Source organism: Manis javanica, chromosome 11 (assembly GCF_040802235.1).
Source record: "Manis javanica isolate MJ-LG chromosome 11, MJ_LKY, whole genome shotgun sequence".
NCBI classification, from domain to species: domain Eukaryota; kingdom Metazoa; phylum Chordata; class Mammalia; order Pholidota; family Manidae; genus Manis; species Manis javanica.
The window spans coordinates 18,350,915-18,363,795 of record NC_133166.1 but is presented as its reverse complement, the minus strand read 5'-3'; the positions used below and the strand labels follow the sequence as shown (position 1 = coordinate 18,363,795).

Genomic DNA, 12,881 nt, shown 5'->3' with positions numbered 1-12,881 from the left:
AAGGACAGGTGTGGGGGTGGGTGAAGGAAGGGTGGCTTTGTCACTCAAAAATCCTAGCCCACCTGTAGGATCTGGAGCTGAATGCCTGCATTTGAATCTCAGTTCACCTCTTCATATGAGGCCCTGGGCAAATGACTTAACTTCTCTGTGCCTCATCTGCATCCTCATCTACAACATGGGGACGCTGGCAGTACCTGTCTCATGGTGGTTTGCACGGTGCTGCGTACATGGTAGGTTCCCAGTCCCTGTGAGATAATTCTGTGATGGTTCCATTCCATTGTGTCCCAGTGTGGCTGCTGGATGCCAGGGTGGACCCCAGGTGCCACCTATCTTGAGTAGTTTTTCTAGCCTAGAGCGGGCAAACCCACTCTCCTGGCAGTGGGAACATGTCCCAAACTATCTCCCCCTCTCCTCTCTGTGCTGGGCTGGGGGAACTGCCCCCAGGGCCCCTGCTCCTCTGCCACAGTGAGCCAGGGCCGAGCTGAGCCTGGAGTGTGGGTTGCTTGACTCCTGAGCGCTGTGTCTCTCAGGAGCCAGAGAAGTATCAGGGGCCAGCACCACGTTCCTGGGTGGCGGGTTCTGGCTGGGATGGTTGGGCCTGGCCTACGGGTCTGCCTAGGCCGTGCTGCTCAGTGGGGAGGAGAGCCATAGCTGGGGAGCCCAGCAGAGCTAGGTGCTGTGCCATGGGCCCACTTACTTGCCTTGTGACCTTGGGTGTCACTGCCCCTCCTGGCCTCAGTGACCTCTGTGGAATGGGGAGTTGTGTCTCTGTTCAAGGCCCTGGCTAAGAGGATCTGAAGGGAGAGCTGCTAGGCTGCCCCCCTGCAGACCCTGGGGAGGCCAGGTGGTGGCTGTCTCTCTTCCTATGGTGGGGATGTGGCTAGGGTCCCCGCACCCCTTTCCTGTCTGCCCTCCCAACAAGCCCCAGGAGGCCGACACTAAGTCATGGCTCCCTCTGGCTAGGAGTAGAGGGCTGGGCATGGGCCAGGGCCTGGGAGATAAGATAGAGGGCAGCAGGAAGGGAAGGAGGGAGGCCAGGCTACTTCCCACCTCTCCTTCCTGACAGGCACCTTCACTGTGTTTCCATGACCTGGGCAGTATTATTCAGACCTGTGGCATCCTTGTGGCTTGGCCCTGTGTCACCCTGAGGCCCCATCTGGAGCTGCTCGCGCCCTCAGGGGTGTTACGGCCCTCAAACTGGTGCTCCAAAACACTGGTTTCCTCAGGCAGAGGTGATAATTGGAGTCCCAAACGCCTCAGCGAGCCCTTTGCCCCATTTTCCCCTGCCAAGTGCTCCGCCTCCATATTCCGTGGAGTCCTCACACAGTCCTGCAGGGATAATAATCTACCTCCTTTGCACAGTCAAGGAAAGGGAGGCTCAAAAAGGTTGAACCACTGGTCCAAAGTTGCACAGCCAGTGGGGAGCAGGAAAGATTTGATTTCGTCTTCCTGACTCTGCTGCCTTCTGCTGGCCGCGTGCAGTAGGACCTCAGTAGCTCTGTTGGGGTTGAACTGGCTCTGGAGCATCAGCTGAAGTGGAGGCAGGCCCGTGCTGGGTGACTGGGGCATGTTATTTGTTCTCTGTAAAATGAGCACAATGCGTGCTTCTCAGGACCATGGTGAGGATTGATGATGGTGCCAGATGAATGCCTGGCACATAGAAGGGATGTCTCAGTGTTTACGTCTTCCCATGCCCCATTGTCCCCTTGTCCTACTCCATCAGTTCTGTGGAGTACAGATGCAGATAGGAAAGGACTAGGGGCCTGAGGTGGGCCTCATGCATGCCCCAAGCACAGACCTGGACTGGGAATGAGGAAGGGGACTGTCCTCATGCCCAGCCTGGCCCACTGGGCCCACATTGGGCACATGAAGGGCACACAGGAGCTCTGTGCTTTGTTTGCTCAGCTCTGTTTTTACTTGCTGTGTGCCCTTGACAGGTCACTGGCCCTCTCTGAGCCTTCATTCCTTATCCATAAAATGGAATACAGCCCCACACTCTTCAGGTAGGGTATGGGTCAGATGAGACAGCCTGCACATGTGCCCACACAGGGCCTGGCCTTCTGCTGGCTCTTTCCACTCTTCATGTGTAATTTTGGGGTTTGTTTCCACCCAGGGCCCCTGCCCCAATTCATGACCGTGTTCCCCTGGGCCAGCTGATGTGGGCCCCGTGGGGCTGCTCGTGCTGGAGGGTGATGGAAACTGAGACCGTGGGGGGCCGGAGGAGGGGTTCCCCGGGGCCCAGCCCCCTGAAGTCCTTCCATGGCGTCTGTTCACTGTTGAACCTTTGGCAGGAGAGCGGGGGAGGAGCCTTCCAGGCAGCACTTGAGGCAGGTAAATTTGGACACATCAGCTGGCCATGCCGGGCCCCTCAGTGTGAGGGGAGGTGGTGAATCTCCATGCTGACAGTGGGGTCTCCCCTTGGCTTCTCTGCAGGACATCTGTGAGGACCCCCACCTCTTTGTGGATGGCATCAGCTCCCATGACCTGCACCAGGGCCAGGTGGGCAACTGTTGGTTTGTGGCAGCCTGCTCATCACTTGCCTCCCACGAGTCACTGTGGCAAAAGGTGAGACCCAGGGTGGGGAGTGCTGGAGAATGTTACTCAGCCTGCAGCCCTGGCTGCCAGACCGGGCAGGTACAGCCTGACCATGTGGACGGGACTTCATGAAATCCCATGCAGGGATGACGTCGGGTGACACTGGAGCGCCCCAGCATTGCTGAACATCAGAATTGCCTTCCCGTCACATGACAGCTTAGGATCTCCGGGGGCCGGTGCTGGGAATCTGTATAGCTCCCAGGGAGATGCACATGTGTCCCCTCCTGACTGTCCGAGGCCCGCAGTGTGCGAGATGCCTGAGTCATGGGCAACGTGGAGATGCCTCTAACAGGCTCAGCAGACCCTGCCAGCAGCTGTGTGACTTGATGGGTCCTTGTCCATCTCTGGTGTCAGCTTTCATGCTTGTCCAGTGGCAGCGGTCCAGGCGATCCTAACTCATGGCCCATAGTTCCCAGCTGCTGATGTTCTGAACCAGGGCTAAGGGTTTAGGTTGGAAAGCACCGGCCCTGGTCCTGACCCTTGGCCTCCTTGTGGCAGCTCTGGGTGGTGCAGCCCTTAAACCAACTCTCAGAGCTCCTTTCTCCGGGAAGCAGGAGACTGGGGCAGGGCTGGGCTGCTGGTCTCTAAAGAATAATCGGCCCGGCCTGCATCCTGGGTTCCTGGGCCAGTGGGCACAGGTCATCGCACCTCTCTCACCCCTGTGCTTCCTGCTCCTCCTAGAGGCTGGCAGCAGGGCTTAAGAGCACCTGGCATCCCAGTCTTATGTGCTCAGTTTGAGCCCCATCCTTACCATTGGTAGCGTTTTAATTAGCCTCAGGTTACTCAGCTGAAAGCCAGGATATCAGGCTCACTCCCTCTGTGGGGGTTGTGAGGGTGAAAGGGGCTACTGCACTCAAAGGACCTGGGCAGAGTGCTCTCAGTGAGCTGTGGCTGTGTGACCAGTGTCACAGCAGTTAGTCTGTGTAGAACATGATGGGCATTCCTATGCCCACAGGGCACTAGGAGCAGAGGGAGTTTGTGCTCGTCTTCTGTGGTGTCCCTCAAACATCAGAGGAAGCTGTGCCCTTAGCCAAGGCTGGGACTGTGGCAGGTGCCCTGCCGTCATGTCTCCTGAATGCGGTGTGACCTCTCAAAGCCACCCAGGGTGGGCATCCCCGGGGCCTGGTCCCCGGTGGTCCTGTGGGGATACGGATAGCTGCATGCTATAGGGCCCTCGGCAGAGGCCACTGGGTGGCCTGTAGATGTGCACAGTCATGGAATGTCTGAGCTGGGAGGCCTCAGAGAGCCACACGTGGTATCACTCCACTTGGGCCTCGTGGCCTAGAAAGGGTGGGATCTGGCACTGTTCTCTGGGTGTGGGGCTGTCCTCCCCTCCTGCTTCTAGGCTCCAACCCCCTTCTCTGAGCCAGAACAAGGTCCCCCTGCCTCTGAGCCCACCCCCAGCTAGGTCACGGCCTAGTCTGCAGGTGGAGGTGGCACAGGGGAATCCTGTGGGGCTGGCCCACACCTCCCACCCTGTCCTATAATTGCCTGTTTACCTGTGGTCTCCCCTCTTGAGGTGAGCTCCCCTTGGGCAGAGCTGGTCCAACTATATCTTCCCACTGGGCCCAGCAGGAGCTTGGCATAGAGAAGGCTCAAGAAAGTTTTGAGAATAGAGATCCTGCCCAAATTTTGGGACCCAACTGCTGCCCAGCCCCGTAGCCTCTTGGGGCATCTGGGGGGCCAGAGCCTGGCCCGCAGCATCCCCTCCTGGGGAATGGGCTGTCTGGAACTTGCAGGGAGGGGTCTTGGCTAGTGTGTGGTGGGCCTGGTCCTAGGTGGTCCCCTGACACAGCTCCCCGTCCAGTGAGGGCTGCAGGCAGGAGGCCTGTCACTGATGCTCTGCCTCTGTAGCAGGTCTGGGTTTGTCTCTGGGCTGAAGGTTCCTCCGGCAGTGGTGGGGCACCCGGCCTAGCTGGTCTGGAGGCTTCTAGAACCAGGAGGTTGATCTCCAGAGCTTGGGTCCTCGGGACGTGCGGGGAGGGCAGAATGTCTTGGCTAATTGCTCTCTGCCTCATGATGCTGCTGTAGGGACAGCCCCTGGGTGCTGGCAGGAGGCACACAGCCCCCGGGACCTCATTAATGCACCTCCGCTCCCCTCCTGTCCCTGATGACTGGGCCCTGTTTGTCAGGGCCTGTTGCCCAGCAGAGCCTCCCCTGCTCAACTCTGTTTTCTCCATGGAACAGGGGTGCCCAGACTGAGCTGTGCCCTGCTCCCCCTGCCCACCTTGCTGTAGGGATGCTGAGCCTCAGATACAGGCAAACCCATGCCTCCTCCTCCAGGAAACCACCCCTGTACCTCTAGTTCTTGACACAGCCTGGGACCGATAGGCACGGATGGGATTTGCAGTCAGCCAGACCTGGGTCTGATTCTGGCTAGGTGCCATGCTAGTTGAGCAGGTCACATTTTTTCTCTTGACCTCAATCTAAACGTGATCTTTCCTTTCCACCTCCCAGCATTGGGAGAGGATTAAAGGAGCCTGTCTGGGGCAAGCCCATGGCATTTAGTGTGTGAAATATGCATGTGTTAAATCTTCCTCCCCACCCCACCTCTGTACTCCCCATCTATTTCTCTGCTCTAGACACCTCTAGACCCTGGCCTCAGCTCTTAATAGCTTTTCCAACAGCTTTCACTGTTAGCCACCCCACCTTGGCCTCCTGCTCCCACAGCCACCACAGCCTGTGCCTCCATCTGCCCTCCCTGCTGGTCCTCACTGGAAGTATGACCTTTCTGGCCTCGCCTTCCAGGCATCTCCCTCACTCCACCTTGACACACACCTGGCCCTAAACCTCATTTTGGTCTCAGTGCCCATGTACTCTCTCCCCAGCTGCTCATCTTACTGTTTTCCTTGACCTTGGGCCCTGTGGTCCATCATATCAATCATCCTCTCATCAGTGTCATTTGTTATTCATTCATTTATTCAACAAGCATTTTTCTGAGGGCCTCCCATGTGGCAGGCTATTCGAGCTGCTGGCCCAGAGTGATGGACAGGACAGACACAGTGCCTTTCCCTCTCCAGGCTTAAGGCCTAGTGGGGAGACATCCCAGACAAAAACTAAGCAAACACACACATAGGCTGGGAAAGAGAGAAACAGCTCCTCCTTACCAAGGAAAGAGAAGCGCCCCCAAGAGTAACTGCTCAGCTTTGTTGTCCCCTTCACCCCTGCACTCCCAGCTACAAAGTAAAACGATCTGTGAGGGTCAGGCAGCTTTAACATCTTCCAGTCTCCTGAATACCCTTGGGGAATTGCTACCAGTGACCCCAGAACTGATGCTAGAGCATGAGGTGTTGTCTTAACATGACCAAGTGCTCTGTCCCCACTCGGTGCCCCTTTGCTGTTTATGTAGCCCAAGATCCCACTGACATACTTAGTTTTGATCTAGCAGTTGACTATACTTGTGGTCCACTATACCCTTCAGATTGTTTTCAGCTGTTACACTTTGGCCTGTGCCTCTGTCCTCTTTTCTGTGTGTGGCATGTGATGGCAGTTTCCCCTCTTCTCTTCCCCAACCCCCATCCTCACTCACATATTCCAGTTCTTCTGTTAGCCTGCATGTAGTAGTTGAGTTCCTGGTTCTGCCTCAGGCACTGGGGATATAGGTGTGTGTCAGAGGCTTCCTGGCATCAAATCTCCTGGGGAAAACTGAGGATCGATACAGGTGGAGTAAGTGGTGGGGTTTTAGTAGGAAAGAAACCTGAGCATGTGCTGCCGTGTGGCAGGGATCATCTAGGTCAGTGGTTCTGAAAGCACAGTCCATGGCCAGCAGCTTCAGCAGCATCTGGGAGGTTGTTAGAAAGGCAAATTCTCAGGCCTCCTCAGCACGTATTAAATCAGAAGCTCTGGAGATATGGGACCCAGCCCTCCTTTTTATGGCCTGCAGGTGATTCTGACACTCACTAGAGTTGGAGAATGGGGGGCTAGGTGAGAGGCACTCATGGATGGGCCTGGGGCCTGGCAGAATGCGGGGAGGGTTGTCAGGGTGTCTGGGAGGCAGAACTGTGCCCGTGCCTTGGTGATTGGGTGTGGAGGCTGAGGCTGAGGCCGAGTCAAGGATGGCTCTGAGGTTGGCTTGGGCCACTTCAAATCTCAAAGTGGCAGGACCCCCGGGGTCCTTGTTCAGCCCAGGGTCCTCCAGCCTCCCCTTACCCGCCTCCAGCAAGTGCCTGCTCCCCACCTCCCTCCCCTTAGAGCTTCTGCAGTGCTTCCTTCTCACAAACAAGCCAGCTCCCAGCCCAGGTGGTTGCCACAGCAACTGACATCAGTGATCTGGTCCCCAAGGAGCCTGTCACCCTCCTGCCTGCCTGCCTGCCTGTGGAGCCTCCTAAGTTACTGCTTCTGTGAGGAGTAGAGAGGAGGCATTTGGGATCCCACCTTCTTACCCAGCCCATTTTGAGGCCTGGGTGGGGCTGGGGAGGGCCAGAGGCAAAGAGGGGAGGGGAATGGGGAGGGTGGAAGGGTAGGCGGGGCCCTTCTTTGGTGGCCTCCGGCCTCGGGGGCACCCTAGCCCACTCAGCTCCTAGAGGCGCAGGCAGCAGCAGGCCATGGCAGAGGACGGGCCGAAGCAGCCACAGCTCGACATGCCCCTGGTCCTGGACAAGGACCTGACCAAGCAGTTGCGGCTGCGCGTGGAAAGCCTAAAGCAGCGAGGGGAGAAGCGCCAGGATGGTGAGAAGCTGCTGCGGCCGGCCGAGTCCGTGTACCGCCTTGACTTCACCCAGCAGCAGAAGCTGCATTTTGAGCGCTGGGATGTCGTGCTGGACAAGCCAGGCAAGGTCACCATCACAGGCACCTCCCAGAACTGGACGCCCGACCTCACCAACCTCATGACCCGCCAGCTGCTGGAGCCTGCTGCTGTCTTCTGGCGCAAGGAGGACTCGGATGCCATGGACTGGAATGGGGCTGATGCCCAGGAGTTCGGGGAGCGCCTGTCTGAGCTGGCCAGGATCCGCAAGGCCATGTACTTCCTCATCGCCTTCGGCGAGGGCATTGGGCCTGATGACCTCAAGGCTTCCGTGGTCTTCACCCAGCTCTGAGGGCAGCTGCTCAGTGCTGCCCCTCCTCTCGCCCCCCTGCCCTGTCCGCTGCCTGCGCCCCCTTCCCCCAGTGTGTGTTTGAGGACCTTCTTCTAGCTGTTGGCCTGTACTCAGCTTGGCCGGAACCCTCTGAGCCTGCGTCCTTCCCCATCTCTTACGCTGGTGCTGGCGCTCCTGCTCACGGAGGACGTTGCAAAGGTGCCGTAGTCTAGAAGCTGAACTGCTTCTGCAGTAGACCAATGAGGCTTTGTCAGGGCTGGGGTGGGGAGACAGAGGGGCCTTGGGCACCTGCCTTCTCTCTGCTTCATCGCTGGGAGAGACACTGAGAGAGACAGAGACAGACACTGAGAGGGAGAGATCCAAGAATGAACACTGGGCTTCCTCTGGGCACAGGAGATGAGGACGACGGGGCTGCCTCCTTGGGGAATCTAGACAACAGGCATTTGCTGCCTCCCTGGCCATGGTGCCCTCTGCTGAGCCCATGTTTGGAGGTGAACACCCAGCCTGAGGACCCAGGAAGATGCTGCCTCTGGCACAGGCCTGGCATTGCCACATGACACTGTAGGGCCCTCCAGATATGGGGCCGAGCCGCTGTGGGGGCTGATGTGGGCAGTGGGGAGAGGCTGGCACGCTGGATGCTGTGCAAGCCAATGGCTGCTCTTCTGGGAATGCCTTCAGGAGTGGAGAAGTGAAGGGGGGGCATATAACAAAGTCACACAAAGATATGTCTATTTATGCATATACATGTATATTGAAAGAGAGCATGCTGTGTTCACATGGACATGTCTGTGCTGCCCTTTGAACAAGTCCCATTTAGTTCATTTACAGTCGCCCAGCTGGTTCACAGGTGGCCCTTAGCAGGGGTGTGGTCAGGATAACCTTGGGGTTGGGCTTCCCGAGCTGGGAGACTTGAGGTTCACAAAGTGAAGCGGGGAACAGGGTAGTAAAGGGATTTCCCTCTGCCTGGGAGAAGCTGCATAGCGGGGTCCAGGGCCCTGGAGCTGGCGTCAGTAGATTCTCTGGAGCCTCAGATGTCCCCTGCAGGGAAGTCAGGCTATTTCCAGATCCCTGGGCAGGGAGGGCAAGCGTTTCCTCTGCCCTGGCATCTGACTGGCATCTTTAATGGAGCCGAGGGGAGTGGCTTGCATGGTAGGCCTGGTGATGGCTGATGGTCAGAGGTGGGCTAAAGGTGGCAGTGTGGTTGATAGTGAGACAGTAGCCTCAGAGGGAACTGGGTGCAACCCACGCACCAGACAGGGCGTCTGAGGCACAGTCAGCCACAGGCCCCTGAGCCTGGTCCCCTCCACACTCCACATGCCCTTTGCAGAGGGGCCTGACCCGCCTGTCGTCAGCCGAGGGCCCCTCAGGCTGTGCCCCCAAACCCTGCCTCAAGGCCAGCCCTGTTTTTTTTTTGTCAGGACTGTGCCCATGATATTTTCCTCATGCAGCAGAACCAGCAGGGGACCACAGGACCCTGGGAACAGAGAACTGAGAGATGGAGGGTCAGAGCGTCATCAGTGGCTGGGGCTGCTGGGAGAGCAAGGCCCCACTTTAGAGGCCCGTGAGCATGAGTGGGGTGCTGGGGTGGGACTTTAGTGGGGAGACTGGCTGTACTGTGTACTCTGGTCCTTCCTAACTCACGGCTCTGGGGCCTCTTCTGGGTCATGTGTCAAGTCCTGGTTGCTGCCTGCCTGCCTCACCGCCACCTCCTGGGGAAGGCCCTGCCCCAGCACATCTGCCCCTTATGGGTGAGAGTGCCTCTGCTGTGCCCACTGTGTGTCCCCAATAAAGCCTGTGTGCCCCCACCTCGGTGGTGCAGTCTCTCGCCGTGAGCTGCCCTCCCCTTCAGGAGCTCTGACTTGGCCGCTGGCCCTCCCGCCCAGAGCGCGCCCCCCAGCCCCTTCCCCCACGCTCCTGAACACTCCAGCCACTTTCAGGGATAAGGCCCAGAGCAGTCAGATGACTAGCCCAAGGTCAGACTCAGGACAGAGTTTAGAACCAGGTCTTCTGACACCCAACATCCCTGACAGTTGTTGCCTCCAGTGGCCCCCAGGTCAGCCTCTGTATGTGGTGTGTGGGGCCATGGTGAGGCTACAGGGAGGCACCATCTGGTCCTCGGCAGGTGGGGCCCAAGGGGATGGGTGGGGACACACCGAGCTGTGACCAGTTTTGAGTCTCCCTGCCTGGCAGAGAGGCTGGGCAGGGGCAGGGGCAGAGGGACAGGGGAGTGGCAGGGGTTGGGTGGGGTCAGGCCTGCACCCAGGTTTAGTCCGGCCTCTGTTTCCCATTTGCTGCACACCCTCAGGCAGCCCCAGCCCTCTCCCAGCCTCAGACTTTCTGGAGGGAACACCTGGTTCAGTGAAGCCCCTCCAGGCACCGCCCACCACCACCTGCTGGCAGCCCGTGGCTGGTAGAGCCCCACCACCTGCTGATGGCTGAGGCTGGTAGAGCCCCGCCACCGGGGCCCCACACTTGGCCCTTCTTCAGAGCTCTGGCCCTTTGTCATCTCTCTCAAGTTCTCTGAGTTTTTAGACAGAGGCAGCTGAGGCCCCAGGGAGGTGGCAGGCAGCCGAGACCGCAGAGGGTCAGGAGGGGCCAGAGGAGGGGCCTGGGTAGGCCTTTGGCCCTTTGACTCTGGCCCCCTTGGACGGGCAGGGCTGGGGCCCCTACCAGCCTGAGGGCCCAGCTCAGGGAGGCTGGCTTTTTCCCAGAGATCAAGATGAGGCCCTGTATCAGAAGCCACACTTGGGGTTTTGCTGGGAACAGCTCCTGCTTCGAAATGCACCCCCACTGGGTCTGGCTTCCCCATCCTCCTCCACCCCAGAGTCCTCCCCAGCGCAGCTGCTGCCCTAGCCTCCCTCCTCAGTCCTGCCCTCACCATGGCCCCCCTCCACTCCTGAAGATTCCCCTGGGAGGGGCAGGGAAATGGAGACAGAGGAACACAGCCCCTCCACCCCTTCTCCCTGGCTCTCCAGACCAGGCTGGGAGGAGTGCAGGGACGGGGAAGCAGGGACGCACTTTCCCTGGACACCACAGAGCAAGAGGACCCACTGTTTCCTGAGCTCCTGCCTCCTGTTGAGGCAGTGCATGTGATGATGACGGGCCCACCTGGCGGTGCCTGCGGGACCCTGGGCAACCTGTCTGAGCCCATTTCCTCTCTCTCAGTGGGGGTTAATGACTGTGCCTCCCTCCCAGGGTCACTGAGAAGATAAGGGGGTTTATGTTGGGAAGCACTGAACCTCACAAACTGGCACCTCTGGGCTTGCTCAGGGTCGCCCTCCCATTTGCTGCAGACACACCTTCACAGTTACTGGAGAGGAGGGTGTTAGGAGAGCCTGTTCACTGGGGAGGAGCACGGGGTTCAGAGAGGGGGTGTGAGTTGCCTGAGGCGACACCAAGCAGCAGGCAGTGGGGGTGGGAGTGGGCAGGGGCCAGGCCTGGCCCTGTGGTCCAAGAGAGTGGACTCTCCTCACTGTCGCTAGGCTCTGAGCAGCCCAGCTGAGGTGACCTTCAGCCCCCACGGCACAGCTTGGGGTCCCTGTGTGAGGGGGTCTGTGCCAGGGCTGGGGTCCTGGCCCCGATCTCTGAGCGCCTGGCTGTACTCACTCCCTGCCCTATGAACAGGAAGTCCCAGGCTCCCCACAGGTGCACCAGTGTCCTGCTCTGGGGTGGCAAGCCTGGGGGCTATGGGGGCACCCATTCTTCTTGGCCTCTCCTAGTCAGGGCATCTGAAACTCAGGAATGTGAGACTCTTGGATTCAGAAGCTGAGAACTGGGGCACATCACATTCGCAGAATCAGGTCCTTCTAGTTTCTGGACTCAGAGGCCCGTAGCTCGCTTCCCCAGCTTGTGTGACACAGGAGGCCCCACCGCAGCCCCGCAGCCCGAAGCCCTGCTGCCCTTGTTCAGAATGCTCCCAGCTGGCCCTCTGGAGTCCTTCCTTCCTATGCCATGCCCAACACACCCTCACACCCCAACACACAAGCGCGCTTGGGTGCACACACACCCCCACCCCAACACACAACTGCCTCACATGTGCCTGTGACACACCAAAGTTCATATACTTAGCACACTCATACATGTGTGCCTTACTTGCACATGGGTCCTGAGCAGTACCACCCCTGGGCTGCTGACCCTTCCAGCCTTTCCCCCGCTTTCTGTCACATACCTGGGCAGAGTCCCAGTAGGATCCCAGCCACTGCGTCCAGGCCAGAGTCCCCCAGGGAAAGAAAGCCTCGGGATTCCGCCAGGCACCAGGGCACCAGGGACGCTGTGGTGCACCCATCTGTGGGCCCCTGAGGTTTCTGGGCCGATTCTGTAGTGGGGGGCTGTTAATGCATCCCCTCCGTGTGAAGGGGGCTCCAAATCCCACAGTCCTTGCCTTACTCCTGGTCGATTGGAGAGTGCCTCAACCCCTTAGGCCTTGCTTTTCCCATCTGCACAGGGTCTGTGGTGAGGATTTTCTTCTTGGGGGGGAGGTTGAGTGGGTCACCTCTGCTTCCTCCCAACCCCAAGGTTTGCAAAGCCTGTGTAAGTGCACACACTGCGTACACCAGCAGGGATGCCCCCTCACGTGTGCACAGCGCTCCACAGTTTACACGGTACCTCCAAGGCCATTATCCAGCTCAATCCTCACACAGTCCTGGAGGCAGGAGAGGTAGGTGGGTTCACTGAGGCTCAGGGAGGTGGTTCAGTCAAAACCTAAGTCCCTGCCAAGCATCGTGGTTTGTAATGTGGTGTCCAGTTGTGGGTGCGAGGTCACCAGCTGTGGAGCTGGGCTAGGCCCTGTCCTGGATGCTGGGTGCTGGGGGTCTCTGCATGATAAGGCTATCCCTGTCCTTGGGGAGCAGGGAGAGAGCCTGGGAGAGGGGCTGCCTAATGGCGCCCAGGGGAGCCCTGGGTCAGGAGGCCCCTTCAAGCTACTGCTCAGCCAGCACCAAGGGACAAGGACCAGGACAGGTGCTGGCAAAGGGAGCCACATGTACAGCTGAGGTGGCCCGAAGCCTCACAGGGTGTGGGTTTCCATGAGTCCCAAGAGAGGCAGTGTTTAGGGGGAGGCTGAGAGACTCAGCAGAGCCTCAGGGCTTTGGATACCAGACCAGGGAGCTGGTGTCCATGGTGACAGGGCATCTGGGCTGTAGATGGCCTAAAACACTCCCTTGTACCCATCCCTCTGCTTCAGCGATCGTCACCTCAGGCTCATCTTGCTTCCTCTCCATCCCCCCACAACCAGCAGGCAGCATATCATTT

At 58.8% G+C, this 12,881-nt stretch overlaps 2 protein-coding genes across 5 annotated transcripts in view; both read left to right on the top strand.

Moving 5' to 3' along the window:
• CAPN5 (calpain 5) overlaps positions 1–12,881 on the top strand; it is a 47,641-nt gene that overhangs the window by 18,796 nt on the left and 15,964 nt on the right. For all 4 annotated transcript variants that reach the window (XM_017650085.3, XM_017650084.3, XM_037010614.2 and 1 more), the window contains one exon: positions 2,434–2,565. In XM_017650085.3, coding sequence (XP_017505574.3) covers positions 2,434–2,565 — 132 coding nt within the window. The remainder of the gene's footprint in view (positions 1–2,433; positions 2,566–12,881) is intronic.
• OMP (olfactory marker protein) lies at positions 7,076–9,730 on the top strand. The gene has a single exon (XM_037010615.2). The coding sequence runs from the start codon at positions 7,140–7,142 to the stop codon at positions 7,629–7,631; it is 492 nt and encodes a 163-aa protein (XP_036866510.1). The 5' UTR covers positions 7,076–7,139; the 3' UTR covers positions 7,632–9,730.

Coding starts and splice junctions, on each gene's coding strand:
- OMP (XM_037010615.2), top strand. CDS start 7,140: ATGGCAGAGGACGGGCCGAAGCAGCCACAGCTCGACATGCCCCTGGTC.